Source organism: Zingiber officinale, chromosome 10A (genome assembly GCF_018446385.1).
Source record: "Zingiber officinale cultivar Zhangliang chromosome 10A, Zo_v1.1, whole genome shotgun sequence".
NCBI classification, from domain to species: domain Eukaryota; kingdom Viridiplantae; phylum Streptophyta; class Magnoliopsida; order Zingiberales; family Zingiberaceae; genus Zingiber; species Zingiber officinale.
The window spans coordinates 93,801,821-93,826,028 of record NC_056004.1 but is presented as its reverse complement, the minus strand read 5'-3'; the positions used below and the strand labels follow the sequence as shown (position 1 = coordinate 93,826,028).

The 24,208-nt window shown below is 41.7% G+C and overlaps 2 protein-coding genes across 4 annotated transcripts; one reads left to right on the top strand and one right to left on the bottom strand.

Annotated features, from left to right (window-relative positions):
- The first annotated feature begins 1,159 nt into the window (after positions 1 to 1,159).
- On the top strand, positions 1,160 to 6,311 carry LOC122027171 (putative serine/threonine-protein kinase). 2 transcript variants are annotated; one of them, XM_042586068.1, is made up of 8 exons: positions 1,160 to 1,346; positions 1,415 to 1,501; positions 1,932 to 2,062; positions 3,383 to 3,498; positions 4,160 to 4,370; positions 4,452 to 4,689; positions 5,240 to 5,387; positions 5,744 to 6,311. In XM_042586068.1, exons 3-8 carry the CDS (start codon positions 1,990 to 1,992, stop codon positions 6,092 to 6,094), a joined length of 1,137 nt encoding a protein of 378 aa, XP_042442002.1. In that variant the 5' UTR covers positions 1,160 to 1,346; positions 1,415 to 1,501; positions 1,932 to 1,989; the 3' UTR covers positions 6,095 to 6,311. The 2 variants fall into 2 exon arrangements, with proteins under 2 accessions (XP_042442002.1, XP_042442001.1); XM_042586067.1 differs by having other exon boundaries at positions 1,405 to 1,501.
- On the bottom strand, positions 6,307 to 7,549 carry LOC122027172. Of its 2 annotated transcripts, XM_042586071.1 has the most exons (4): positions 7,137 to 7,547; positions 6,881 to 6,962; positions 6,641 to 6,802; positions 6,307 to 6,562 (listed from the first exon to the last, which is right to left on the bottom strand). In XM_042586071.1, the coding sequence occupies exons 1-4, from the start codon at positions 7,353 to 7,355 to the stop codon at positions 6,498 to 6,500; spliced, it is 528 nt and encodes a 175-aa protein (XP_042442005.1). In that variant the 5' UTR covers positions 7,356 to 7,547; the 3' UTR covers positions 6,307 to 6,497. The 2 variants fall into 2 exon arrangements, with proteins under 2 accessions (XP_042442005.1, XP_042442003.1); XM_042586069.1 differs by having other exon boundaries at positions 6,307 to 6,802; positions 7,137 to 7,549.
- Positions 7,550 to 24,208: the final 16,659 nt, after the last annotated feature.

Below are 24,208 nucleotides of genomic sequence, written 5' to 3'. Positions count from 1 at the left end.
TGTCCCCACGGGGTGCCGAGTTGATTAGAGGATAATAGACTTACTACAATATGATAAGAAATTAATTCCTAGTAAACGCATGCTCTTGAGGAAAAAAATTCATCTCATCCCCTAGCCACTTAGGCGGTCGACTGTAAGCTGACCCTATAATTTATCCTTTTTCACATAACTTATAGACAGACTCTCAGGATATTTAAGTGAGTATAATCATTTTACTATAACTATTCAATATTATTATTTCTTGTCATTCGATCTTATCAACTAATTATGTAAATAGGATAAATCTACGAATTATAAAATTATAATTACTATAATATTATAGTAACTATTGTAACATGAATGTTATAGAAGAATTTTATAACATTATAGTAGTTATTATAAGCATGTATTGTAATAGTTATAAATAGTAATTATTATAATATTATAATAATTATAATTTTATAACTGTTATAATATAAATATAGTTTAAAAAAAATAAATTTTATGATACTAGTTATAGAATCATAGATGCTATAATAATATACGAGCTACATTTTTTATAACGGTTAAATGTTTTATGGTGTATGATAAAAAATAATAATGTGTATTTGAGGGCAATTCAATAATATAAATCTAAACTACTTAAAAAGTCAAACTACCAATTAGAAATAAATGAGATCCTTCAAAACACAAGTCAAACTATCAATTAAAAATAAATGGCACCTTTTGAATAGATTCGAGTTTATATATATATAAATAATATTTGACTTAGAATTGTGATGAACTGAAAGTCCAATCCCAAGTCTTTGTCTTCTAGTGATTATGATTGATCTTTGACAATGTTTTAATAAAACAAATTATATTTGTTATTTTTCATTAAAATAACAACAAAGTCCCAAATTAGTCAATAATTATGACCTCCACATAAGGAGAATTAGTCCTATAATTAAAGGTGTTGTTCAAGGAGCCACATGGCTTAGTCGACAGCGGACGGTGATCTCTTCCCCCTTCTCATGCATCGGACGGCTAAGAAAAATCTTAAGGTTAATCATTTTTATTTCCCATTCCCATAGCCCCATCCGACAACGTCAAATCGGGCCGGGTCGTTTCGGATTAAAGATGGCCCGGCCCAAATGCCGCAGTTGATATTTATTATTTAGCACGTGATGGCAGCAATCTGCGGCATGAAAGATATAAACAGGACTTCCTTGACCACGCGGAAGTCGCCGATCCGACGGCGGGGAACGACGGGGAGCAAGCAGTCGGTGTCATTTAAATCAACCTAACACATTTCACGACGACGACAGCGTCGGAGACTATTTACAGCGGCGACGAAGTCTTCGGCTGTGGCTCGCTCTGTTAAATCGGTAGAAGAATTCTACACATTTGAACTGTTATCCCTCTTTGACTTCTTCTTTGCGTTAGGGATTCGTAGACTACTGGTGGAAGCCACTGGTTTAAATCGAGCATCGCTTGGCCACCTCTGTAATCGCAGCGTTGCGGATCGTGGATCTGCAAAAAGGTTCGATCTTTTCGCATTTTTGCACTCGTTTCTACGGGATCTTTATCTTGTTTTGGGTGGATAATTAATGTTTTCATGAAAGCTTTCCCTGCTGACGAACGATTTCTCGAATGCTTCTTTCGTAAAGATAGGATTGTTTTTACCTGTGCGCTCTTTGGAATTTGTCTCGAACAGCTGGGGCAGATTCTTGGATGATCTAAAAATGTGTGGATGCCCTGATTTTTTAGTAGCTAAGAGCTACCACTTCTGTGGTAAGCGCTGTGGAAGTGGCATCATTTAGCTCATTTACTTGAATCATTGCTCGTAGTAGTTATGTACTTAAATATACATGTATGATGAATGAATTTGTGAGTTTTTTATACCAAAACTTTGATTTCATGGAAAATTAGCTGTATATATTCCTTCTCTAATTTGCTCATATTCATATCAGAGTGAGGCAGCATATGCTGAACTGGTGGTATCGGAATTGGTGAATCGAACAAGGGAACATGAGTTGTTCCTGTTTTGGTGCTTCATTGTCCCGGAAAAAGCATCTTAATCCTTCTGCAAGGGAACAAAATGGTAAACAATTTCTGGGACAATTATTATGTTCACAATTATGTCTTTCTTTGGCACCTGCAATATTCTCTGTAGTGTAGCTTGTGAATCGAGATAAGCCTTCCACTTTCTTTTCTATTTGGATATTACTTTTTTCTCAGAATCATATATGACTTTCATGTGATTAACATGGTATTGAAAGCTTATGAAACTTCATTGTCGCTTGTTCTCATATGAATCATCCCCAATTCATGTCTGTTTTAACTGTTTCAGATCGTCCACGTGAATCTTATCACTTCATTGATCCCTATACAAGGCTACTAGAATATCCTCATAAAAAAATTTAGTACTTTTTTGCACCTTTTGTCACACTATAAGGTTAAAATTGATTAATTATAATTCACTAGGTAATTTCTAGCGAAGGATATGATAATTATAATAGGTTTAGTTGGTAGGTTGTGACTGCTCAAATTGTTCAAATTTAAGAAATTTTGGCTCAATATCTACAAGACCTGTATATGCACACCTTTTCTTTTCGAAAGTAAATGAGACCATGAATACGTTGAGAAAAGAGTTGCCACTATACTTTGAGAAATTGCCCAAATGAACCCTTTTTATTGGGTACATGAAAAATGAATAGTTATGTTCCATTAGGCTTCTGGTTACCTAGATGTTTACTTCTACCAAGTTCAACTCCAAATAACTTAATAGGCTCATCCCCAGTCTGAAATTTACTCTTGAGCGTGATCTTCATGATTCACACATTTCCTACTCCCATAGTATGGTGGCCTATGGCATTGTGGAAACTGCAACACAACTTTAAAGGGTAGCCCGGTGCACGAAGTTCCCGCCATGCGGGGTCTCGGGGAAGGATCCATTGTACGCAGCCTTACCCTGCTTTTTGAAACTGCAACACAACTTTGATAGTGTATATTTCATAAACTGAGTAGCAAAGCCTGTTTACTTTGTCATCTCCAATCCCTGCTAACGAATGATTATTACTACAAAACTTTTACAGGTCACACAGCCACAAACCTCTGTTTTGTAAAGATCATCTCATTCAGCAAAGCCCGCCTTCCATGTCTTGATCCTTTAGTTCATCTTATGAGGATCTTCTTTCATATGGTCTACATTTTACAAATAATTGGTCCTTATGCTTATTAATATATCTAGAAAAGACTCAAACTGGGTACTCTCTTGACACTTGTTTCACGTGTGTAATTACAGACATTTTTGTACTGAAATTTTTCACAAATACCTTGTTTATATATTTCCAATAATATCATTCAAATTCCCTGTCAATATTTGTGGCATATCTTGTATTAACTCATATTCTCCTTACAGTGCTTTCATCAGAAAAGAATATAAGACTTTTCTCTTATCTTGAGCTTAAATTAGCAACAAACAATTTCCATCCAAGCAACAAAATTGGCCGGGGTGGTTTTGGAACAGTATACAAGGTATGCATCAAAATCTAAGTGTTCTAGCTTGTGATATTTATTGTAGTAGAGATAGCATGTTTCTGTTCTACAGTTTGCATCTGGGCTTTATATGGGTGTTTTGAGAATCTATGGTATTGCTATATTATTTATTTTCTTTGGATTCTGTCCAAGGAAACAAGATGAATAGAATAGAATAGAATAGAATGAAAGTGAGTTGATATATCATTTCTTTCTTTACACTTTGACTTAAACTGCCTAATTTTCATCCTATTTCTTTCCATTCAAGTAAAAGACAACATTTATTAGATATCCAACATTTTCTAATAAAAGCTTTGGAGTCCTTTGGATGTTCTTTATCTTTATAGGAACCTAGGATAAGTTTTGTTCTTAACTATGGCAATGGCTGTTTTTTAGAGTAATAATGCTTGAAAATCTGGAGATACTTCTTAAAAGTGCCCTATGTTATTAAATGTCCTTTCTGTACTCCCCATGGCATGCACAAAGCTGTTTTTCTTTCTGTTACTCAAGCTTACTAACACAGTAAAATCCAGATAGAGGAATCTTATGTTGAGCTTACAAACAATAAACAAATAATAGGAATACATAGTTTTTGAATTTGAATTGTGATTAAAAAAAATAATATCTCTCGTTTCTCCTTTTACCCTTGCAATTGTGTCAGGGGACCCTTAGGGATGGAGTAGTTGTTGCAACAAAGGTACTTTCTGCAGAATCCCGTCAAGGAGTTAGAGAGTTCTTGACTGAGATTGACGTTATCTCCAATGTCAAGCATCCAAACCTTGTTGAGCTTATTGGTTGCTGTGTTGAAGGCGCTAATCGCATCCTAGTGTACGAGTTTGTGGAAAATGGTAGCCTAGTCCGTGCAGTACTAGGTAACTGTTACATTTTAGTATAACTGGTTGTTGGTTTCATTGGCATATATAATATAATCGATTGTTTGTTTTATCTTCTAGGTCCAATCAGTGAAGCGACTAAGCTGAACTGGCAGATCAGATCTGAGATTTGTTTGGGTATTGCCAAGGGAATTGCACATCTTCATGAGGTTCTTGTACCACCAATTGTTCACAGGGACATAAAACCTAGCAATATTCTTCTTGACAGTAATTTTGTCCCCAAGATTGGAGATTTTGGCGTAGCTAAGTTATTTCCTGATAATATTACCCACATCAGCACCCGTGTAGCTGGAACAACGTATGATTTCGCCTATCATTGAGCTTCCTTAGATTAATAATTCTTTCTGTATTCTTATATTCTCTATTATGCATTAGCAACCGACAACTATTGCAAAATGTCTTACACTACACTAAAGGTTACTTTATTTCAAAGTTAATATAGAAATGAGTGATATACATTGTCTGACTAAAGATGTTAATAGTCATTTATGATTTAACATTATCACCAAGGTTTGGTTAAGGACCATATCCATCTGCATATCAGATGAATAGGTGCAATGCTTAACTTAAATAGCATATGAAGTTACACTCATGATACAATATGCTACTGCATGTTTAAGCTGTCATTTCAGTTTAAGCTAAACTGCAAGGTTGATGAATTACTAAAAGTACCTAGTAAAAATCTCCGTAGAATAGGGAAAGTGAAAAGTCTTGTTCTCTAAATAGTTTTTCTTTTAATGTCTTGGTATGCAAAAATTTTGAATGTCTTGGTATGTTTATATGGGCTTTTTTTAGTAAGATTCATAAGTTTCTCTTTTGATACTAAATAATGATTACATTTGATGCAGTGGCTACTTGGCACCTGAATATGCTTTGCAAGGCCAATTGACAAAGAAAGCAGACATTTATAGCTTTGGAGTTGTCCTTTTGGAAATAATTAGTGGCAGAAGCAACTCGAGGTCATTTTCAGAAAGAGGAAAACCACTTTTGGAATGGGTAAGGACTAATTTCGAGTATATTCCATGTACCTACTTTTCCACCATTTCATGTGATCTTCTGTTTTATCGTTTGTCACTTATAGCTAGCAATATCTTGTGCAATCGTATAGCTTGAGATAGGTTATGTTAAACCATCCCTATATTTGTAATGGTGGTAGCACACTTGAAATATTTCTTGGCAGGTTGTTTTTATTGCTGGAATGGTCCATCCTGTAAAATTGATTGTTTGATCTTCGCTAAAACGCTAAATGTCTTCTTTTCAACATTGCATCACCTTAACCACATGCTTGAATTGCCGACACTAAGTTGATTTTTGTTAGCCATCATATTGATTAATTCATTTGCCATTCACAGGTATGGAAGCTGTTTGAGGATAAGAGGGTAATTGAGATTGTAGATCCTGCTCTGAAAGACTACCCCCATGAAGAAGTTTTAAGGTACATCAAAGTTGCTCTTTTCTGCACACAAGCTGCAAGTGTGCGTCGGCCGACCATGCTCCAAGTTGTTGACATGCTATCGAAGCCAGTACAGCTCAATGATAAAGAAATTACCCAGCCTGGTTACATGGAAGACTCTGGCAAATTTGTCAAAGGTTCAGGTCCAACAACTTCCATGAGTTCTCAGTCGAAATTTTCCACAAGCATCGACACAACCATCCCATTCTCCTTGAGTCAGGCTACTTGTACTGAAATTTCTCCAAGGTGAATTTTGCCAAAGCAGTGTATCAAGTGGGATTCTTTTGCATAAAACAAGTGCAATCAAGGAACCTTTCAGAGATTTCTGTTAGCAGATCAGGCCAATGGATTCTGATCCTGTATCTGATTTTGTTTTCTTTATAGTTGGTAAATGGTAATGATCATTTATTTTTTGTATATATATCATATATTTATGATGCGTTGATCAAAAAAGAGGTATTCTGTAACAGACATGTAAAATAGTTTCAAGAACATATAAGAATTTTTCTGGATTAGGTGAAGCACAGAACACATGAAACATCTAATAACTTGTATATATGCAACTCAAAAGATCATACAAACGGTAAGAAGTGGCAAATGCTTCTGAGCATGGATGCCCCTTTTTGTTCTCCAGCATCCACAGGTTCATTCATCTAGTGGGAGATTGTTTGAAGATAGCTCAAAACATGTCGCTCGCCGGTCAGGCATTCAACCAATCCTTGACATTCAGCACATAAATTTTGTCTCAACAGCCAATTTCGAAGTGAGAATTCAGAGGTTGTTAATATGTTATAACCGTTTGCAAAATGGCGACAGTCGTGCTCTCCAACAATCAGCTCAGTCGACCAGCTTTTACTGAATCTGTCAGCCTCATCTACAGCATCATCAGAGTCAGCGAATCCAATAAACCAGCACCTCGTGTTGGGTAATCTTCGCAAGCTCCTTCTTAGAACAACTCCTGGAGAAAAGAGGAAAAACATATCAGTCAGAATCATGAACTCGATTCATGTACTTAATGGGATAGACAGAGGCCTACCGGGCATGTGCTTCTGAGTTAAGACAGCTAGTAATGCATAGAAGTTCTCGGGATCTTGAGGCTGAAAATCAAAGGCAACTACCTGAAAGAAGAAGGCAAAAACATACACCCTATCAATCTGCAATTCAACTGATGAATTCTCAGCGAATCCAATAAAGTTTTTGTAGCACACTGATTTTTGAAATTCAGCACCATTCGCTCTTCATTTCTATATTCCTACACTTCTTGCACTAAAAAATTGGAAAGCAGGAATCACCTGGGACTGAGATGGATCTGGCCGGATGATGACGACGAAGTGCTGCAGCTGCCAGACGCCCACCGAGTAGGCGGCGGACAGCAGCGTCTGGGCAGGGCCTTTGGCGGCCCTCAGGGGCACCGCCGCCAGATGCACCGTGGCTACGCGCTGCTTAGGAGCTGGAACGGACGCAGCCTGCGCTGCTGCCGGAGGAGCCGAGAGGAGAGCGGTGGAGGCCATTCGTGGCTATCGTCTCGTCGTAGATCGTCAGAGCAATTTAGCTAGCTAGTAGAGTGGGCCAAGGCGCATGGCAAATCCAAGACCATTCGTTGATTTGATCAGAACAAAACTCTTCCACATGTTTAGGAGCATCTGCTGGAGTGACTCGATCGACGCCACGAATTTGTCAATTCCCTCAGTTCTTGCAGGCTGGAGTTTGCTATAAGTACGGAGAGAAAGGATGGAAATCGCTAATATTAGGGTTGTAAACGAACACTGCCACACTGGTCGACGAATTTTAATAAAAAATTTGTTGTAAAAAAAAAAAAAAAATTGATATGCTCAGGATAAAAAAATTTAAGGATAGACACATAAAGTAATGGGGTCCATAAAAAATGAAATTGTGGACTATGACTTTATGTATCTATCCTTAATTTTTCTTTGAATTTTTTTCATGAACATATCATTGCTCCAAAAAAAAACTGCCACCAAAATTTTCACGACACATATAAGTAAGTTGTCCAATTCTGTGATGAAATAATATAAATTAGTTGCGAATTTTATAACAATTTTTTTTCCATAAAATTTATTTTAATTTTGTGCCGAAAATAAAATTTTTCGCATAATTCATATCAAAGTTAAACTCGTCCCAAACATAAAAATGTGATGAAAAAACAATTTCACCACATATTGCAACAAAAATAGATTCATCATAAATTTACAATGAAAATTTGCAATCAATTAAACGAATTTTTATGGTAAGTCCACGACAAATCAAATTTTGTCATAAATATGTGACGAAAAGTTTTTTTGTTGCCAATCTACGACGAAAATAAATTTTGTCGTAGATTTATGATACATCATATTTCCGATAATTATACAACGATAATTTTTCATCACGAAACTATTTTTTTCTCACATAACTTTTTATATATATATATATATATATATATATATATATATATAACATTTTTCAAGTTGAACGAATTATCATATCCAAAATATCCCAAAACAAATGGTCTCAAAACGAGGGAAAGATATAAAAAGAGACCATTATCCTCTTCTTCCTCGGCAGAAATTTTCTTTTAATGTCATATTTATCTTCTTTTTCTGCATTAAAAAACAAACTAACAAAAGGTATTATTCTTAACATGGAAGAAAATCCTATAAATTAACACATAACTAATTAAATAAGTAAAAATTTAAGCTGACATAGATTTCAAATTTCCACTACATTCTTTGACCTCATCAAACCTATTTGAAACAAATTAACAATAATAATCAAAATATAAAAATAAAGAATTTATAAACTCAATGAAATAACAAATATTCAAAAACATTAATTCTAAAACAAATTAATATTCATACATAATAAATACATAACAAAAAGTAGATCCGCTACCTTAGTGGCCCCTTAGTACCGGCCCCACGGATATGGAGGGAGATTCATACAGGTACACAGGTCATAGGCGCATGGTGGAATAAACTCCAGATCGTCAGTTCCTGAGAATCGACCCCTAACCATTACGTCAGAAATATCATTACAACAAATACATAACAAATTGAATGAACCATCACCACCATCATCATAAATCAAAACATCTATAAATAAAAATTAGTACTCATCAACAATGGTAACATAATGAATTGTTGTAAATAAGTAACATTATAACATTAGTAACGAGTGTCCAATGAACATTCACTATCATTAAATAATAATTATTATAAATATACCTAAAGCAAGTCAACAAAGAAGAGTATCTTCGAATACTTAAAGTCTACGTCAAATAGAGAGACCTACCTAGTCAATATTAAGAAAATATTATATTGGACCATATCTCCTGGATATATATGTTGGCTGCAAAATTAACACATCATAATTTAAACAAGTGGTTCCTGAAAAAAAAGAATTAGGGCAATAAATATTTTTCTTGAATTTTTGTCTAATAACATTAGAATTCTAGATAGATTGAAGCATGGTTCACAATTTAACACGAACATGACATATTTGATAAATTTAGTCTCTAAGCTCATGATCGGCCTAATCCAACCTTAATGGCTGGTCGGCCTCAGCCGCCGCCGACCCTCAGTGGCCATCTAGGCTCAGCGGCTGACCAACCTCAACGGGCCTCAATGGCTGATCAACCTTAGCGACCGGCCAGCTAGCCTCAAGGTCTGATGGTCAGCCTCGAGGTGCGAAGGCTAATCTCAAGGGTGCAACAACTAGCCTTGAGTGTGCGGCAGCTAGTCTCCTCACGACCAACTTGAGTCAATGCCTGAGGTTGCGCTTAGCCTCACAACCATGGCTGGCGACCTCCACACCTCGCCATGGCCAGATCTGGCCAATGAGGGAAGGGGAAATGAGAGGGGAGGAAGCTTACCTTCAAATTTGGTGGCCAGAGTAGATCAAGAATTCATCGTCATCGTGTCAAGAGGGAGTTAAGGGATTTGGGGGGTGTCAAAATGTTTAGGGTTTTCGACGACAAATTCGAGTTCGTCGCCAAGTTCATCGTCAATGTGGCAATGAATTACAAATTCATAGTCAATTGGCGACGAATGACATATTCGTAGCCCAATTGGCGACTAATTCCATATTCATCGCCAAATTTGAAATCCCTCCCAATCTTTAAATTCCATCGCCATCGCCTCAAGAGGGAGTTATAAGATCGGGGAGGATTGTCACAAAATTTGAGAATATGGCCGATCTTTAAATTTGGCTATGAATTGAGGATTCGTCACAAATTAGCGATAATTTTTGCAACAAATGTAGTTTTAGCGATGAATTTGTTACAAAATATTTTTTTGCTAATTTTGGGACCATATTTTCTTCTCAAATTTTTTTACTAATTAGCGATGATTACTTTTTGTCGCAAATTTCGTTGTTAATTTGCAATGAATTGTTTTCATCGTGTTATGCAAAAGGATATCCGCATATCTCCACAATGTCATGATATTGTTCACTTTGGGCTTAGACCCTCATGACTTTATTCTTGGGTTCTACCCAAAAGGCCGCATACCTGTTGGTGCAATCGATCTCCAAGGTTTTAATGTCCGACAAATATGTTTAAGTAAATTTAATGGAACTTGATCATTGGAAGTCCTAGTCGTGGCTAGGTAAAGGTGGGAAGTCAACCGAGTGACTAATTCTAACTACGGTTAGGCAAGGGAAGTCCTCGTTGTAGGCTAGGCAAGGGAAATCTCGGTAGATCGTGGAAGCCAGGTGGATCGATAGGTTTGGAGGACCTGATCCCTGGGTAGCCGAATACTGAGTCCTAGTTGTAGGCTAGGGAAGGAAAATCTCGGTAGATCGTGGAAGCCAGGTGGATAGGTCTGAAGGACCTGATCCCTGGGTAGCTGAATACTGAGTCTTGATGAATGAAGCCAGGTGGAGAAAATCCTAGGGGAAGATAACCTTAGGTAATGAGAAGTTTTGGAGGAGTGAATTCCAAGTAAGGTTAATCGGATGATTTCCAGTCGACCACACGCGGTCGACCGGACCAGCAAATCTTGGTGATTCTAGGTTTAGTTTTACTATAACATTCTGTATTACTATTATTGCTGTTGGCTAATCTAGTGTTGCAAGAAAGGCCTTAGTGGATCAGGTGATCAGACACTGAGCAGAGAAAGTCCAAACAAGTCTGGAGGACCAATGTTTGGCAAGTAAGTTGAGGTAACCAACTGGAGGAGCGACAGGGAGGTCGTGTTTCTAAAGGGAACAACTTAAGGTAGCTGATCCAACTGGAGAAATCGGGAAGGCTTCCAAGTTAAGATCAAGATAGTTGAACTGTCTAATATTACTCATGCATTATATATTACTGTGCTAACTTTTGTATTGCAGGGATACTTTGTTTAATACTGTTTTGTAGGTTATGACCTGATCGGTTGACCGAATGTAGGGATTGGTCGATCGAACCAGGTTAACTCAGCACAGATCAATTCAATCAACAATGATCAACAACGAAGGAAACTATACTGATCGGTCGACTGAATCAGAGGATCGGTTGATCGAACGATCAATATTAAAGGCACAGTAAATGCAAATCTCGACGAACAGGGAAGGAGCATGTTCGGTCGATCGAACACAGGGATCGATCGACCGAACCCTTAATGGTCATTAATTGCCGAAGATCGAATCAACATCGGATCTCAGCCAGGAAGGAAGGGAGCTGGTTCGGTCGATCGAACCCATGGATTGATTGATCGAACATCGACGATTCTTATAAAAGAGAGCTCGAGGTCTGAGGCTGTGGACAACTCTGTTCTGCTTCGAAAATCATCTCTGTGCAAGTTTCTGCTACTGGTCTACGACTTGCAAGCTGCTCCATCTAGAAGTGTCGACCAAGCTTTGTCATAAATTATTGTCGGTATATTTTATTTTAGAAAAGCTTGCATTGTACTTAAAATCTTACACGATAGTAGGGTGTTACTATCTTGCATATTGTACGTACTGCTTCTTTCCAAGGTTTTCGGAAAGAAGAGTAATAGTGGATTGCCCATCGGTATGGTTAAGGATTGCGGGCCTTGGAGTAGGAGTCGACCTAGGCTCCGAACCAAGTAACCGAACTGTTCTTTATTTTTCCGGTGCACGACTTTATTTTTAACGAGTAAAAGAAAAGTTTTTAAAAGCGCGATATTCACCCCCTTCTATCACATCTGTTCGATCCAACAATACCAATGGAGATATTATGGATCCTGCTCTGTGTAAAATACCGAAAAATAGGCGAATATTAATAAGAGAATTTTTCGGAATTTTTGGAAATTTTTCGGGAATTTTTCGGAACTCGTATGGACGAGTTAATGGGGACAAGAACAGGACCCGGAAAAGCCTGTTTAGGCTACCCTTGTAATGCCCGAAAATTCTCGAAATACTTTTATAAATATCCTAGTATTTTTTTTTGGAATTTTAGGATATTTTTACAGAATTTTAGAGTAGCAGAAGTAGCAAAAATAAATAGAATCGTAAAATAACCTACACGGGAATTGAACCCGAGACCTATTAGGTCCTACACCTTGTGGTGAACTCTAGTAACCAAGTGAACCCAGCAGGGCCGTGCTGAATGAAAAGGAAATCAATTATATTTATGTTAGAGTTGGGCCGAAGTTACCACTTAATATAAATAGGGCAATTAAGAGAGGAGTTAATTATTTTATTCGTAACTTTCCTCTCCCAAAACCCTCACACGCCGCCCTCTCCCTTTTCCTTCTTCTCTTCTCGGCGCCAACCACAAGCACGCCTAGGGTTCCATCCCTAGGGTGCCAAGGGCTTCTTCCGGTGACATCTTGGATACGGGGGGCGCTCCCCTCCGTGAGAGGAACACGTAGACGCAAGGAGGTCGCCGAAGGGATCTTCTCCACCGGAAATCTAGCGATCAGATCGTAAGGAAATCTAGCGCAGGAAGTAAGAAACCCTTCACTTGCAGTATAAGTAGTTCTCGCGTGTTTTCTTTTATGCATTAGATTAGTTTATTGAATTTTGTCAGCATATAGTGTGTATTTTAACTCTTCTCACGGATTTAGGGATTAGTGAGCATCTCTAGATGGGCCGAGCACGTGTATCCTCTGTAGATAGGGGTTTAGACGCTGCTGGGTGCCTAGAGGTGGTCTCCCTGATCGAGAGGAGAGTTAGAGAGCGCCAAATGCTCGACAAAATGCCTAGTACAGCCTTATGATACAGTGGGCATTTAGTTAAATGCCATAGAACATGTTAATTAGTATGATCAATTTTTATTTCAGCTTTTACGAGACTAGATGTTCAGCTGGACTAGATGTCCATTGGGTTGGGCTCCCATAGTCGTCCCTAGGTTTAGATAACCTAGTAAACCCTACTAGATTCGGGACTTGCAAACCCGGGTCTAGTTAGGGGTGCGCGCACAGCAGGTACAGTTGCCAGGGCCCATCAGCAGCATGTTTAGTATTTTCACTTACTATATGTATATGGTTTTCAACCTTTCATAAATCAGTTCATGAATTCAGTACAGTCCTAGCAGTAGCTCAGTTTTTAGTATCAGCTTAGTTCTTCATTGATACCATGTGATTGATATCATGTTCAGCTTTAGATATGTCATGATTGTATGCTTATATGCCATGTCATGTTTAGTTTATTCAGTATACTTAGCATATCCTTTCAAACAGCATGATTTAAAATCATATTTGCATCGTATGCATGTTTTAGTGAGGTAGATGGTTTCTTACTAAGCTTTTTAGCTTACAGATACTATTTTCCTTATACTGCAGATACAGGTAAAAGGAAAATGGACTAGCAGAGGAAGCTGGAGGCCAATGCAGAGATGGTGTGTGTGGCAGGAACTGGAATAAAAGATTCTTAGGGGACTTAGCAAGTTTAAACCGTAGAACTCTTTAGTGTTTTACTTTCATGCACGTTTAGTTGTGTAATGCTATGAATCAGTGAACTATGTGTCATGTTAAGTTTAGAATACTAGTTTTATGTTATTAGAATGTTTCTCATGTAGTGTATAACTTATATGTGAGATTTTGGCACGCCCAAGTGCTGAAATCAGAGTTTCAGGCTGAAATCAGAGTTTCAGGCTGAAATCAGAACTCTGATCGGTCTACAGACCGATCAGGGAGTGGGTTGTGCCGCTGGATCGGTCAGCTGACCGATCCATGCGCGAACAGAGAGTTGGCCTCTGTTATGGATCGGTCAGCCGACCGATCCATTGTGCGAACAGAGAGCACCGACGCTCACTGATCGGTCAGCCGATCGATCAGTGAGCTACTGGATCGGTCAAGCCGACCGATCAGGGTACTCCTGGATCGGTCGGTAGACTGATCCACCCGCATACAGAGGCGAGGGAGCATATGGATCGGTCTACCGACCGATCCAGAGAGTTTTTCCGTGCCAGTAACAAGCTGGATCGATCACGGGATCGATCCGACAGCTCAATCGATCTATGGATCGATTGAAGTGTCTGTTTACAGCTAGCAGGTCATCCGAGAGGCATAGATTATCTTCCCCTAGCATGTGTACAACTCCTAGGTACACTCAGAACACTAAGTTAAACTTTACAACATTTAGTTCAGTAAAATTTTAAATTAGCCAGTTTTCATTCCGTATTAATAGTCCAGCACAGCATAACTGTAACAACCGGCCTCGCAGCCTAGCCAGTAGGAGGTGGGTCGTTATAACCCTATTTAAGTGAGGAAATGTTTATATTTCCTTTTCCTTTTATATTTCTTTTTGCTTTATTCCTCTAATTGTTTTCTTCTTCTCTTCTTCGCCGAAAGTCCTCGCGTGCCCGATTCTCCTCCGAGCCCTAACCACCCTAACCGGCGGTTCCTTCCACTATTTCTCTTCTCCTTTGCTCTGCCGCCCCAATTGCTTGAGCCCTAGCCTCTCCGATCTCCTCTTTGCGCCAGCCGTGCCCTAGATCCATCACCGGCCTTCTCCACGCTGAGCTCTGCATAGAGCCACCGCTGACCTAGCACCGCCGCCTTCTTTTGCCGACTCTGCCGATTCCTTGCCGCTGCCCTCTCTGGACCGAAGCAGCGTCGGCCACCGAGACTCCCTCTCTTCTCCTCTGGTCCGACGAGCCACCGTCGAACACCTTTGCTCTCGGCCCCATTGCGGTGATCAGTAGCCACTGGATGTCGACGCGCAGAGATTACACCGTGCCCTAGTCCTCCATCTTGCTGGCACCCGAGTACCACTGCCGGTGTTCTCCCGTGCCTGAGCTTCATTTCCTCTTCAGAGTAAGGTTGTTCGAATGAGGTAACAACAAGTGATTCCAGCAGTGATTCGGCAGTGTAATTTAAGGTTTCCAGCAGCAATCAACCCTTGTTGGCAGTAACAAACCTTCAGTGGATCAGTGATTCCTGCTGTGAATTTAGGTAAGGTGTAGATGGTATAATTTTTACTGAGTTTGGGTTTAATTTGATTAATGAAGGTGTTGGAATTGTGATTTAGGTTTATCGGTTTGGGAGATTGGCAATTTAATCTTGCTCCGACTGTTGATTTACAGTAGCAACGTTTCCAACCAGATTTGGACAAGTTGTAGAGGTAATTTTGTATATGTACTAGATTTCATTCTAGTTGTGGACTTGTTAGGGTGCCCTAATTCTATTAATCGTGATATGTGGCTTGAGTGGATTTGGGTTTTACCCTAATTTAGCCTTAAGGATTTTATTTAGCTATACATTTGAATTAGCTAAATAAATTATGTTTATATTGGTGACACAGGACCTTGACGCGAGACGGGTATCTCGACGTCGGAATTGGACCGGATACGATCCTTTCTATTTTCGGAGGCGGGTACTTTTGACTTATGTCATTTGATATACATAGTAGTAAATTTAACAAGTTGCATTAATTATGTCCTTTATTTGTTTCGATTAGTCACTACCCAATATCTGATACATGATTGATTGATTGCTTGATTTGCATCCCATGTATACTTTATTTGTTTATACATGCTTATAGGGGGTAGTGATATGCCATGCTTCATCATGTTCAGGACCTAGGTTTTTTATACCTTCTGTGTACCTTTGATTCAATATGATTCGTTGACCCAGGGTGCACTTTTCTATATATATGGATTAGGTCAGGATGTTTTTATGGTTATTGTCATGCACCATTTGCATGATTGCATGCTGTGCGATAGTCCGCTCCATTATTGTTGAGCACATCGCCAGTAACATGGATCTGCACACACTACCACTCATGGGTTAGTGGTCGATTCAGGCAGAGTGTGTTGCAGCAGGGACTCTGTTAGGCACCGTTGGTCCGCTCATGGGTAGTGTGACACAACGTGTTATCCGGCAGGGATTCCTCCCCGTCATCGTGTACCGGGAGTTGAGAGCATTGCGCTCCCCCATTTATGATTTGGGGTAGGAGGATAGGTGTACTCCGACAGCATCCCGTCCACTCGGTCACTCATCAGGAGTAGTGACGACAGAGTGCACGGTTGTCACAACCCTATCCACTCGGCCTCACTATTCTGTAAGATGATCGACTGGCGTCAGGGGTGACCAGGACGCATCATTAGCATCATATGCATGATGCATTTAGTACTTGTGTTTGTGTTTGCTGCATTTATATGCTGCATATTGTTTGGATACCTATGTTTGACATGCATACAGGATTTCCCTTTCCCTCGGACTGTTTGACCTTATACTCAGGTCCTGGTTAGTACAGTCTCTACTGTTTTTACTTCAGATGCATTTTTTTATCTTTCTTATCAGGAGACTGCACGCATGATTAGTGCTAGGTGTTATTTCCTTACTTTGTATATCAATTGTACATGCTGAGTGTTGGACTCACCCCGCCTCCATTGTTGATATTTTCAGGTTGATGCTGTTAGGAGAGAGTTCCAGTTGTTGGTCCCTGCAGACCTCGAGGATATGTTTGGTTTTCTTTGGTTTCTTTTCTGTTCTAGACTGTTTTGAACATGTTATGTTTTGGATTATTCTGCTTATGGATATTGTATGGATTTTATTATTACGATGGATTTGGATTTGGATTTTATTCTACTACATGCCTGCCTGGACGGCAGAAGAGGTGAGTTTCGTCGGATTTGAGTTTTTACGAGTGTAGTGGAGTAGGGTGGATTTTGAGTCAGAGTATTATTGTGATGTTACTATTATAAACTGCGTGGTGAATGTTTTTTTTTATTTATTGTTATTATTCCAGCTGCCTGTGGCTGAGGTATATGTGTTATGTAGAAGTTTCAGATTGTCCGCCGTACAGGGGAGATGCTACCGAAATTTCTTCGGACAGGGACTCCTCTGGGGCGTGACAATTTAGTGGTATCAGAGCTTAAGTTTTACGATCTTTGTTTTCATATTTTGGATGTTTGGAAATAACCTGATACCAATTTATTTGGTATCAGAGCGCCAGAGTTCGGCGACGCTTGTTGGATTTCCGTGTTTTGGATTTCTGAGATTTATCTGATACCAATTTATTGGTATCAGAGCAGGGTTATGATACATGCTTTCGGTGTTCTGGAGATTTATCGGATACCTGTTGTTGGTATTCTGGATATTTGGGTTAGCCAGGTTTGCGAGGCAAACTGGGCATTTTTCAGATTTTCGATATGGTTATGTTTCAGATTTATTTGGATTTCCGGCGATATTCTCGTTCGAAATTTTGAGTTGGGGACTGGACAGCGACGGAACATCTCTAGACAGCAAATAGGTATGATGTTTATTTTATGATTTTTATACTTATAGTAATATCTGTAATTTAATTTAACAGATATGAGACGATCTACTCGTATTGCTGCGAGACGTGGTGCTGGACGACCACGTGCGAGGACCACGGGATCTCTGGATATGCCAGAGATGCCTACTGTTAGTGAGCCTGTCAGTCAGGGACAGACTCAGCATGCTGCGGGCACGTTGGGCTTTCAGACCCCGACGGCTCCTATAGAGGTACCTACCTCGATTGTGCCGAGCGTACCTATCCCTACAGTAGTTCCGGTACCATCAGGGGTACTATTGGCGTACCCGACATCTGCTCCAGCGCAGCCTACGGCGTATTCAGTACCACCGCCACCTGGACCCACAGTGTACCCGATACCAGTGGCACCTGTACCCCCACTGCCTACAGTAGTAGCAGCTGTACCATATCCGGTACCATTACCTACCGTACCTCCAGCTGCGACCACTTATGTTCACCCGGCAGTACCACCGACGGCTTATGCTTCAGTATATACAGCAGCACCGGGAGTTCCTTCTCCGGTTTATTCCGCGGTACCACCTTTAGTATCAGCTCCAGTGTTTCCGCCAGTTCCTGCAGCCGTCCCGACACAGCTCACTGATATTGTCGCTGCACGAGCTAGGATTCCAGCATTGGCTGAGTCGATGAAGACTCGTTTCACTCTTTTCCGCGGAGATCTCGATCCGAGTATGGCTCTGTCATGGATAGAGACTATGGAGCAGACTTTCTTCTATATGGCTTGCTCCGAGTGGGAGAAAGCAGAGCTGGCTGCCTATCATTTACGGGATGAAGCTAATGCCTGGTGGATTACTCAGCGTTCTATTATGGGTGAGCGCAACGTCACGTGGACCAGGTTCAAAGAGACTTTTGAGAGCCGCTTCTTTCCACTGTCTTATCAGATGGCTCGCCGACATGATTTTATGAGTCTGAGGCAGAACAACCGCACAGTGACCGAATATAATACTGAATTCCACCGGTTGGCTAAGTTTTGTCCAGAGTTAGTTGCGGATGATAGAACTCTCATGATGCAGTTTATTCAGGGACTGGATGGTTATCTGCATGTACGGCTTGCCGGTTTAGGGATCACATCTTACTCTGATGCACTGGATCGAGCTTTGATGATAGAGTTAGCTCAGCAGACAGCATATCCGGATAGGAAAAGGAAGCATACGGGTCAGACATCAGAGCAGATCCAGCAGACACAGGCGACAGGACAGCATCAGAGTAGTCGCAGACGGTCAGGTCAGAGTTCTTCTGGGGTGTCTCGTAGGCCTTAGAAGTCAGGGCGCTCTTCTTCAGGACGCTCCCGGTTTTCTCAGCAGAACCGGCAACCACCTCCCAGTGATACTCATTGTTTCAGATGTGGATCGAGAGATCACCTCACCCCAGCTTGCTCTCTGGGACAGTCAGTTTGCTTTTATTGCAAACTGCCGGGGCACCAGAGCCGAGATTGTCAGCTGAAGGCTCAGCACACGGCTTCCGGAGGGTCAGGTCAGAGGGGACAGTCTAGTCAGTCAGGGGCATATCGAGGAGGGCAGAAAGCCCAATCTTCACAGCGTCAGCAGGGAGCAGCTCCCTCAGCAGCAGCATTTGGCATGCTTGGACAGGAGTACTCCAGTGCTTCCATAGCACCCCAGAGTTCTATTCCAGGACCTTATTATCCGACTCAGGGGCAGTACCAGACTCAGTTCCAGCCAGCTGCACAGTATCAGTCACCATCCTCTCAGTCTTCTCTGGCACATGGTCCAGCAGCGCCTCAGTGGCAGGCTTCTGCCCAGCCGCAGCAGCCGCTGGCAGCGTTACCACCTCCTCCTCCGCCAGAGACTGGTCGTGTTCATGCGATTACCAGAGAGGATGCTCAGCGGGCCGACGGATCCGTTTTCCGCGGTACGATTTCCATTTATGCATTTTCCGCTGATATTTTGATTGATACTGGTAGTTCGCACTCTTTTATATCCCGTACCTTTATGCGGGAGATTGGTAGATTACCTACTGTTAGATTGCAGCGATTGACTGTCTCCCTACCGTCCGGTGATACATTAGACGTCACCCAGGAGGTCAGAGGTTGCCCATTAGACTTTGACAACATGATACTTACGGTAGATCTTCTAGTATTGGAGATGGTCGAGTTTGATATCATTCTTGGCATGGATTGGCTGTCAGTATACCATGCTACCGTTGATTGCCAGACGAGGGTGGTCACCTTCCAGCCTCCGAACCAACCCTCGTGGAGTTTCACTGGCATCAGAGATGACGACATCTCGATTATTTCAGCGATTCAGGCGTAGAAGCTGCTGTCTCACGGATGTCATGGTTTTCTATTATCTCTGATTAGTACTGAAGACAGCAGCAGTTCGCAGCTCTCCGACATTTCTGTAGTCCGAGAGTATCCAGATGTATTCCCTGAGGAGCTTCCTGGTTTGCCTCCCAGAAGGCCAGTGGAGTTCACTATTGAGCTGATTCCGGGAACCTCACCGACATCGAAAGCTCCGTATCGTATGACATCGAAAGAGTTGAACGAGCTGAAGGTCCAACTCCAGGAGCTTTTGGATAGGGGATTTATACGCCCTAGTGTTTCACCATGGGGTTCTCCAGTATTATTTGTCAAGAAGAAAGACGGTACCATGAGGTTATGTATTGACTACAGGCAGCTGAATTCAGTGACCGTCAGAAATAAATATCCATTACCACGGATTGAGGATTTGTTTGATCAGCTCAGAGATACTTCAGTGTATTCTAAGATTGATCTGCGATCCGGATATCATCAGCTGAGAGTCAGAGACTCAGATATTCAGAAGACAGCGTTCCGTACCAGATACAGTCATTATGAGTTTTTGGTAATGCCATTTGGGCTTACCAATGCTCCAGCGGTGTTTATGGACTTGATGAACCGCATCTTTCTGGAGTATCTGGATCAGTTTGTTATCGTTTTCATTGATGACATATTGGTCTACTCGCGTTCCGATGAGGAGCACACACAGCATCTTCGTATAGTTATGGAGATTCTTCGACGATATCAGCTGTACACGAAGTTCAGCAAGTGTGCATTCTGGCTATCTTCAGTCGGTTTTCTGAGACACGTGGTCTCTAGCAGAGGTATTTCAGTTGATCCTCAGAAGATTGAGGCTGTCACCGGTTGGGAGCAGCCGAAGTCAGTTCAGGAGATCCGCAGTTTTCTGGGATTGGCTGGATATTACCGACGTTTTGTCGAGGGTTTCTCGCGTATTGCTATGCCATTGACACGTCTTACCAGGAAAGGTGTGAAGTTCATGTGGACAGAGGATTGCAAGATCAGCTTTCAGGAGCTGAAGCGGAGATTAGTGTCGGCTCCAATTTTGATCTTACCTTCTGGAGAGGATGGATTTGTACTCTATACCGACGCTTCTCTACAGGGTTTGGGCGCTGTTCTGATGCAGCACGGCAGAGTAGTCTCTTATGCTTCTCGTCAGCTGAAGGAGCATGAGAAGAACTACCCAGTTCATGACCTGGAGTTAGCCGCCATCATTTATGCATTGAAGATTTGGCGCCATCATTTATACGGTATTACATTTGAGATTCTCACTGATCATAAGAGTCTCAAATATATTTTCACTCAGAAGGAGCTTAATCTCCGACAGAGGAGATGGATGGAGTTCCTGAAGGACTACGATTGTACCATTAGCTACCACCCGGGGAAAGCTAATGTGGTTGCCGATGCACTCAGCAGGAAGTACAGAGGGACTTTGGCTTGCCACCGGACTTCAGTCACGGACTTGATTCAGAGTTTTTCTGAGTTAGACCTTGAGGAGCAGGGATCTACAGAGCAGGGTATTCTGGTTACCATGGTTGCTCAGTCGTCGATCAGGACGAAGATCCGAGAGGCTCATTGTCAGTTCATTGGTAGTCAGATAGCTTCCGGACAGCAGACCGAGTTTACACGAGACGAGGAGGGTGTTATATACTTTCGAGGCAGATTATGCGTACCTCAGTCTCATCCGGTCTTACAGGAGCTACTTCAGGAGGCTCACCGTTCTCGATTTGCGGTCCATCCAGGCGGGACCCGTATGTATCGAGATCTGAGACGTTCCTATTGGTGGAACGGTATGAAGAAAGACATCGCGGATTTTGTAGCTAGATGTCTTATCTGTCAGCAGGTGAAGGCTGAGCACCAGAGACCTGCAGGATTACTTCAGCGGATTCCTATTCCTGAGTGGAAGTGGGATCACATCACTATGGACTTTGTGGTGGGTTTGCCGAGGACACGACGAGGCCATGACGCGATTTGGGTAATCGTTGATCGATTAACCAAATCCGCACACTTCTTAGCGATCCGGAGGACTGATCCCTTGGATCGATTGGCAGATCTGTATTGCTGAGAGATCATCAGATTACATGGTGTTCCATTGAGTATCATTTCGGATAGAGATCCACGGTTTACTTCACGTTTCTAGCAGAGTCTGCAGCAGGCCTTGGGCACACAACTCCGTTTTAGTACAACCTTCCATCCACAGACAGATGGACAGTCAGAGCGGACTATTCAAACTTTAGAGGACCTGCTGAGGTCATGTGTTATGGATTTCGGAGGCAGTTGGGAGGATCATCTGCCGTTAGTAGAGTTTGCTTACAACAACAGCTTCCATTCGGCTATCCAGATGGCACCATTTGAGGCGTTGTATGGTAGACCTTGTCGGACACCCGTCCTCTGGGATGAGGTTGGAGAGGCCCAGTTGTTGGGACCTCATAGAGTTCAGCAGGATGCAGAGTTGGTCCGTACTATCAGACGGAGGATGTCAGAGGCACAGGATCGCCAGAAGAGTTATGCTGATCGGAGACGCAGACCACTAGAGTTCTCTGTTGGCGACCATGTATTTCTGCGAGTTTCACCCACGAAAGGGGTGAACAGATTTGGCCTCAGAGGTAAGCTAGCTCCGCGGTATATTGGCCCTTTCGAGATCTTGGAGAGGATCGGAGCGGTAGCTTACCGACTGGCACTACCACCGTCCCTGTCAGGCGTTCACGATGTATTTCACGTATCGATGCTGAGGAGATACGTGCTCGACTCGACACATGTGCTGGCAGATATTCCATTTCCAGTTCAGCCTGACATTACATATGAGGAGGTTCCGGTACGGATTCTTGACCGGAAAGAGCGTCAGTTGCGGAACAAGACTATCCGGCTGGTTAAAGTCGGATGGCAGCATCATTCGGACGAGGAGGCTACTTGGGAGCTCGAGGATACTATCCGAGCTCGATATCCCCATCTTTTCACTTGAGGTATGTGAATTGTTTACCGTTCAGCATTTATACTTTATATCTGTTGTTAGTACTGCTGATGGTAGATAACGAAATTTGGGGACCAAATTTTTATTAGTGGGGGAGAATGTAAAATACCGGAAAATAGGCGAATATTAATAAGGAAATTTTTTGGAATTTTTGGAAATTTTTCGGGAATTTTTCGGAGCTCGTGTGGACGAGTTAACGGGGACAAGAACGGGACCCGGAAAAGCCTGTTTAGCTACCCTATTTAAGTAAGGAAATGTTTATATTTCCTTTTCCTTTTATATTTCTTTTTGCTTTATTCCTCTAATTGTTTTCTTCTTCTCTTCTTCGCCGAAAGTCCTCGCGTGCCCGATTCTCCTCCGAGCCCTAACCACCCTAACCGGCGGTTCCTTCCACTATTTCTCTTCTCCTTTGCTCTGCCGCCCCAATTGCTTGAGCCCTAGCCTCTCCGATCTCCTCTTTGCGCCAGCCGTGCCCTAGATCCATCACCGGCCTTCTCCACGCTGAGCTCTGCATAGAGCCACCGCTGACCTAGCACCGCCGCCTTCTTTTGCCGACTCTGCCGATTCCTTGCCGCTGCCCTCTCTGGACCGAAGCAGTGTCGGCCACCGAGACTCCCTCTCTTCTCCTCTGGTCCGACGAGCCACCGCCGGACACCTTTGCTCTCGGCCCCATCACGGTGATCAGTAGCCACTGGACGTCGACGCGCAGAGATTACACCGTGCCCTAGTCCTCCATCTCGCTGACACCCGAGTACCACTGCCGGTGTTCTCCCGTGCCTGAGCTTCATTTCCTCTTCAGAGTAAGGTTGTTCGGATGAGGTAACAACAAGTGATTCCAGCAGTGATTCGGCAGTGTAATTTAAGGTTTCCAGCAGCAATCAACCCTTGTTGGCAGTAACAAACCTTCAGTGGATCAGTGATTCTTGCTGTGAATTTAGGTAAGGTGTAGATGGTATAATTTTTACTGAGTTTGGGTTTAATTTGATTAATGAAGGTGTTGGAATTGTGATTTAGGTTTATCGGTTTGGGAGATTGGCAATTTAATCTTGCTCCGACTGTTGATTTACAGTAGCAACGTTTCCAACCAGATTTGGACAAGTTGTAGAGGTAATTTTGTATATATACTAGATTTCATTCTAGTTGTGGACTTGTTAGGGTGCCCTAATTCTATTAATCGTGATATGTGGCTTGAGTGGATTTGGGTTTTACCCTAATTTAGCCTTAAGGATTTTATTTAGCTATACATTTGAGTTAGCTAAATAAATTATGTTTATATTGGTGACACAGGACCTTGACGCGAGACGGGTATCTCGACGTCGGAATTGGACCGGATACGATCCTTTTTATTTTCGGAGGCGGGTACTTTTGACTTATGTCATTTGATATACATAGTAGTGAATTTAACAAGTTGCATTAATTATGTCCTTTATTTGTTTCGG

Bases quoted from the DNA above. Each gene is read 5' to 3' on its own strand.
- LOC122027171 (XM_042586068.1), top strand. From the start codon at position 1,990: ATGAGTTGTTCCTGTTTTGGTGCTTCATTGTCCCGGAAAAAGCATCTT. The intron at 4,371-4,451 runs GTAACTGTTACA...TTTATCTTCTAG, and splicing joins CCTAGTCCGTGCAGTACTAG to GTCCAATCAGTGAAGCGACT. The intron at 5,388-5,743 runs GTAAGGACTAAT...TGCCATTCACAG, and splicing joins GAAAACCACTTTTGGAATGG to GTATGGAAGCTGTTTGAGGA.
- LOC122027172 (XM_042586069.1), bottom strand. From the start codon at position 7,355: ATGGCCTCCACCGCTCTCCTCTCGGCTCCTCCGGCAGCAGCGCAGGCT. The intron at 6,963-7,136 runs GTGATTCCTGCT...TTCTTCTTTCAG, and splicing joins CAGATCCATCTCAGTCCCAG to GTAGTTGCCTTTGATTTTCA. The intron at 6,803-6,880 runs GTAGGCCTCTGT...TCTTTTCTCCAG, and splicing joins AACTCAGAAGCACATGCCCG to GAGTTGTTCTAAGAAGGAGC.